The sequence below is a fragment of the Pygocentrus nattereri genome, chromosome 19 (genome assembly GCF_015220715.1).
Source record: "Pygocentrus nattereri isolate fPygNat1 chromosome 19, fPygNat1.pri, whole genome shotgun sequence".
Taxonomy (NCBI): Eukaryota; Metazoa; Chordata; class Actinopteri; order Characiformes; family Serrasalmidae; genus Pygocentrus; species Pygocentrus nattereri.
In genome coordinates this window covers 22,062,252-22,068,251 of record NC_051229.1, presented here as the reverse complement: position 1 = coordinate 22,068,251, position 6,000 = coordinate 22,062,252, and the positions used below count along the sequence as shown (strand labels likewise).

The 6,000-nt window shown below is 42.2% G+C and overlaps 1 protein-coding gene across 1 annotated transcript; it reads right to left on the bottom strand.

The window, feature by feature from the left end:
* Positions 1-531: 531 nt before the first annotated feature.
* camk2n1a (calcium/calmodulin-dependent protein kinase II inhibitor 1a) lies at positions 532-3,707 on the bottom strand. Its single transcript, XM_017699181.2, has 2 exons — positions 3,251-3,707; positions 532-2,302 (listed from the first exon to the last, which is right to left on the bottom strand). Exons 1-2 carry the CDS (start codon positions 3,417-3,419, stop codon positions 2,232-2,234), a joined length of 240 nt encoding a protein of 79 aa, XP_017554670.1. The 5' UTR covers positions 3,420-3,707; the 3' UTR covers positions 532-2,231.
* Positions 3,708-6,000: the final 2,293 nt, after the last annotated feature.

Below are 6,000 nucleotides of genomic sequence, written 5' to 3'. Positions count from 1 at the left end.
ACTGCTGAGCATATGTTTACGGCATTGCAAATTTTTTCATGTGTGTTAAGCTGCAATTGGTTTGGTTTAAACATGCCCTCAGCCAGTGGTCACCAGCCTTCCTCCTGGAGATCTACTGCAGAGTTTAGTTCCAACCTGCATCTAGTGCCCCTTAGCAAATGCTTGCTTCTGATCTAGCCAATCAAGAACTTCTGTAGAAGTTAATTAGCTGGAGCAGGCAAAGAAGATTGTGGTTGGAATTTGGCTCTGCAAGAAGGTAGACAGGCTTTGCACATGAAGACAACCAAAGGCATGAAAAAGTGGTCCAGAAAGTCCAATTCTTTAAGGCCTCCAGCCATATTGGTTTATTCTAACTGCTTAAACAGAAGCCCCAAGAGTGTTTGGGAGCTAGAAGAGAACACCAGAGTGGACTGGCCTAACAGCTAAGTGATGTCATCCCTAATATAATAACTATATAGGCTATACACTTCCCAGTGCACATGTCTGCAAACTCTGAGATGTATAATTTGTCGCAAATGACCAGAAGTCCACTTTATTGTATTTTCCCACCATTTATTAATTCACCAAGTACAGTGAAAATGGCATCATAATATACAATGAATCATTCTCAGAATGTCATTACATTTTTTGCTTCATAAAACGATGCTTGATTGTTGAAAAATATTAAGGTTTCATGCACAACAAACCATATTCAATTTCTTTAAAAGAATGGTACAAAATAACAAAAAAAGAAAAAAAACATAGCAATAATGTTCAGAACTCATCAAATAACAACATGTTATTTGAGGATACTCGTAAACAGTGCAGTAGAGTCTAAAATCGCTGTTTTTTTTTCTAACAAATTCATCAACGAAGCTCAAGTCACAGTATACGATTTCTCAGTAAATAGTAGTATAACATTGATGTGTGCAAAAAAATCCGAAGCACATTCAGTAAGTCCCTTTAAAGAAAGAAAGAAAGAAAGAAAGAAAGAAAGAAAGAAAGAAAGAAAGAAAGAAAGGAAAAACATATCCCCACGCCTGATATCAGAGGAGTTCTCTCATCCCATTCTGAAAAACCTTCCCTCGATACAAACACTGTAGTTGATGAATCGTAAGACGATATACTAGCATATATTTGAAATAACAAATATTTAGATACAAAAATACAAATATGACTTTTTTTATTTATTTATTTTAAAAAGAACCGTGCCAGGGTATAAGGGTCATGGAGGCACCTGTGTTGGAACCGGAGTAAAAGTTCATGCAAAGAGATGGAGAAACAGAACTCAAAACAGTAGGACAAAATCATATTCTTTATCTTTCCAAAAGATAAAATCAAATGGCTTCGACATGTTTGCATCTGCAGTGGATTAATTACATCAGGCCAAGTTACTCTTTAAATTGAGCCTTGTAATAAATATTGATTATGTGAGTTGACTGCGCAGGGTCTGCGGATCCTTGATGCGCAAAAGTGCGCGGTAACACTAGGCAAACCTACAGACTACTGTCAACACGAATGAGCTGCGAAGGCTGTACACGTTCCTACACCTCTCCGGTCAAACCAGGCTAAAAGACGAAAAGAACGAGTATATATCTATTAACATTGCACCATCCTCGCGTTGACCTGCGAACACCGAGTCGTATGAACTCGCAGGGTTTTCAGAAGCCTTGGTCTGAGGGGTTTATAGAAAAGAGCTCTAGCAGCAGCTGGAATGGATTCTACGTTTTGAGTTGGAGCTCCATCAGCTCGTTTAGAAGCGTGTAGTAGCTACAGGATAAAGACAAGGTCTTTCTGTTTTCTTTGAGATTCTGTACAACTACATTATAATAAAGCTCGTAATGTGCTTCGTCCTCCGGTTTAAAGTCGATGCTTTTTTTGTTGGAAGAAGATGGTTTGTGAAGTAATGGCAGGTCCATCCATCTGTAAAACAAAGGCAGAGGCTGCAGGACGGAGCCGTTCACACAACCCGGCCGCTTCAACAGCTTTCAAACAGCGCAGAGACGCTTTCAATCGGCTTCTTGTCGCCAGCAAAGCCTCCTCAAATCAACGTCGTCCTCTCCAAGTCTCCCCCTCCTCCTCCTCCACCACCACCTCCCCCTTTCTTTCCTCCCCTCTTGCCGCCTTTGTCCGTGCATCGTAGCCTCTTCCAGCTCCTCACCGTCCTCCTTCATGCACAGCCGACAAAGTGCTTCGAATCGGTGGTAAAAAAGATTTGATTCAATGTCTGCAAAAAAGGCATCGTTCGCGCTTTACACGCCCGGAGACGACTTGTCCGTCATCCCCTTCAGCACCTCGTCTATCCGGTCGTCCTCGATGACCACTGCGGGAGAGAGACGCACAGTATTAACACCGCTACCGCAACGCGTGTCGACACACACACACACACACACACACACACACACCTCACTGCGCGCGCGGATGGAAAGTGCGCAATAGCGCTTCCAGAAAGAACAGCACGACCTAATGCGCGCGCGTGCGCGCGCTCACCACTGGACCAGCTCTACTCGCGCTTCAGGAACAGCGCGCGCGGGCACTTCAGCGGCTGAGCCACATTTTCAGCACAATCACTGCGACGCCTTTGCACAGATTTCTGCGTGATATTCAGTTATTTCCTCATTTTCTGTAACCTTTTTCATTATAACTGCCTTTCACCGTTAAGGTCAACCAAGAACATCGGCTCTCCTGCACCGTGAAGCTCACATGTGTCTCATTGGCTCATTCATATCATTTAAATCCACTGATTTAACACACACACATTTGCTCTGATGTGCTTTAATGTGCTCAAGTTTAAATGACTTATAAATGATATGGTGCTAATGAGTGTAACGGTCAGGATTTTCAGTGTCATCGCATTCATAGGAACCTGTTATTTTACCATATTTTCACAGTGCGTTATACATACATACACACGCGCGCGCGCACACACACATATTTGAAAAGTTTCATTCCAAAATGCTGTATATCTAATCGTAACAGCTGACGTATAAATGAACATGCATAAAACATATATTTTTATTTCTTATTTTATTTCATAATATAGCACTGATGTTTATCTGGAATGAAAAGTATAACAAAGAACACTGAGTGAAACCCTTCTAACACAGAGAGAGCGAGAGAGAGAGAGAGAGAGAGAGAGAGAGAGAGAGACAGAGAGAGAGAGGGAGGACATATATGTGTATATTATAGTTATATACATATTTATAAACGAGTGCGCCGTTAATTAATGAGCGTTATCTAATCGTGTGTCTGTGCGCAGCTGAGCGCTCACCTCTCTTGGCTCTGCCTATCTGCCCGAGTTTGGGGGGTCTCTTTGCTTGCCCCGCGCCGAAGAACGCGCTGGTGTCCTGCAGCCCGCAGCTGAAGGACATCTGGCTCACGTCGTTGTCCCCTCCGTAACCGCTCATCTTCCCCTCGCTGTACGGCAGGACCTCAGACATGTTGTCGCGAGCGGCTGCTGCTACTGACGGCGATCCCGGCGCGGACACGCGCACTTATCCTCCGGTTAGAGAGAGAGAGTAAGAGAGAGAGAGAGATTGAGAGTGAGTGTGTGAGTGAGGTTCTGCTGCTGCTCGATGTGCTTCTATAAGCGGCTGTGTGCAGAGGAGCGGGATCAGGAGCGCTCTGTGCGCGCGCTGCGTGAGTGTGTGTGCGTCTGCCGTGGGATGTGGGAGATCCCGCGATCATAAAGGGAACCCGGGCGGAACGGTGAAGTCATCCATCCGGGTTTGAAGTGGAAGTGTGTGTATGAGAGAGAGAGCGAGAGAGAGAGAGAGAGAGAGAGAGGAGAAAGGGGCAGAGGGAGAGAAAGGGAGAAACAAGGGCGACCCCATCAGGTGGTCATGAGACATGCTGGAATGAACTGTTACTGTAACGGAAGCTCGGTCTGCGTTGAACCCCTATTGATATTATACCAGATTAGAGGTGGAATTAAATATGAATATAAGCCCAAAGTGCAGACTTCCAGCTTTATTTGCATCCAAGCTTGGGAATAATAACTTTTTTTGTACATAGCCCGTATAGGGGCTCAAAAGTAACTGGAACAAAATCGTAAATTAAATCGTGATTTTTAATCTTTGATGGCGAATCCTTTGCAGGTAATGACTGACTGAATTCTGAAAGCCGCAGACATCACCAGATGCTGTCTTTTTTCCTGCTCTCCAGTTCTTTACTGAAGCTGTCTTCAGTTCCTTCTTTTTTCTTGCAGCGTTTTTGCCTTTAAAAAGTGAAATATATGCGTGATTGCATTGAGGTCAGGTGACTGACTTGGGCATTGCGCTACTCTGTCTTACAACAGTGATGGGTTGCTTTCATAATATACTTCAGGTCGTTGCCCATCTGTACTGTGAAGCTCCATCCAGTGAGTTTTGAAGCATTTTGTTGAATCTGAGCAGATAATATAGTCCTGTACACTTCAGAGTTCCCCTGCTGCTTTTGTCACCTGTTACATCATCAATAAATATAAGTGAACCAGTTCGATTCACAGCAATACATGTTCACATCATGCTTGATAGAGGAGGTGGTAAGCTTTGGATCATAAGCAGTTCCTCTCTTTCTCCAGACTCTTTTCTTCCTATAATTCCAGTACAAGTTGATCTTTGTCTCATTTGTCAATGAGCTGTTGTTCCAGAACTCCACAGGCTTTTTAGATTGTTTTTGGCAAACTCTGATCTGGTCTTCCTGTTTTTGGGGCTTACCAATGGTGTACATTTTGTGGTAAAGCCTCTGTATTCAATGGTTCAGTGTTGTCTTGATTGTTGCTGTTGACACAGATGTAGAGGATGTTCGTGATCTGACCAACTGTTGGGAAGGGGTTTTTCTTCACCAGGGAAAAATTATTCCGTCTTCCACCACGGTTGTTTTCTGTAGTTGCAGGACCTTTTGGTGTTTCTGAGCTCACCAATGCATTCCTTCTTCTATGAATGTACCAAATGGTTTATTTGGTCACACAAATAACAGGTGTATAAAATCAAGCAAATGTCCATAGGTAAACATTGGCAGTAGAATTGTCTCACTTTAAATGCGAAACTGTCATAGAATGTCGCGTTTGCCACAAATCAGTTTGTGAAATGTCTGCCCAGCTAGATCTGCCCTGGACAACTGTAAATGTTACTATTATGATTGGAAGTAATCACAATATTTCCCAATTTGGCCACCAAAATGCAGATCTTGTAGCCCAGACTGGCCCTTATTTTGGAAAATTTTTCCCCTTTTAACAAACTACAAACCAGGTGAATTTTCACCCATATCCACTACTAATCTGGCCTTCTGTGAGAGGTCCAGCCTGTTTGGTCAGGCATAAAATTAATTGCATCAAATCAGATTTTATTGGAACATGGCAACGGTGATACCTAACATGATGGCAAAGTTCTTATCAGTGAAATCTCACAATACATATTTCCTTTCTTCAAAGTAATACCTGTTTTTTTTGTTACTAAAGCATTTAATTATAAGTGCAACACAAATATGATAGATATGTTTCTATAGGCTTAATTTTGACCACAAATTCTTCATTTATGTTAACATGTTAAAACATCAGAAATAAAATGCATTTTTTTTTCAGTACTTTTTTCATAGGTTGAATAAACTTACACTGGTGCTTAAGCAACATAACAAATACCCATGTTGGGGTAACGCAGTAGAAAGTTACGTGTTACGATAACATGAATTCATTTTTTGTGAAGAAAAGTAATTAGCTTGACAAGATTCATTAGCTTGGTGGCCTGAGTGCCAGTGCAAATGTTTAAATGTTTACCATTTGTTTATTTCATATACCGACATATCAGACTACACTTTCGGATGTCAGAAAACCCATGCCACTTAATAATTCATATCCAATTATTATTCATGCTTTCTTGAGGTCTGTAAATGACACATGATTCACACTAGTGTGACTCAGAAGGACGGTGTTTACTGTAAGAGAAACAGGTCTTGTTGACATTTCTTAGCTTTCTCAGGGGGATTCCTAACCACAGGCCAGGAAGTGTCATGAAACCACCTAAGCAGACTACATCACTGCAG

Excerpts from the sequence above, each read along its gene's own strand:
- camk2n1a (XM_017699181.2), bottom strand. The coding sequence starts at position 3,419 with ATGTCTGAGGTCCTGCCGTACAGCGAGGGGAAGATGAGCGGTTACGGA. Across the intron at positions 2,303-3,250 it reads GATAGGCAGAGCCAAGAGAG|TGGTCATCGAGGACGACCGG; the intron begins GTGAGCGCTCAG and ends TCTCTCCCGCAG.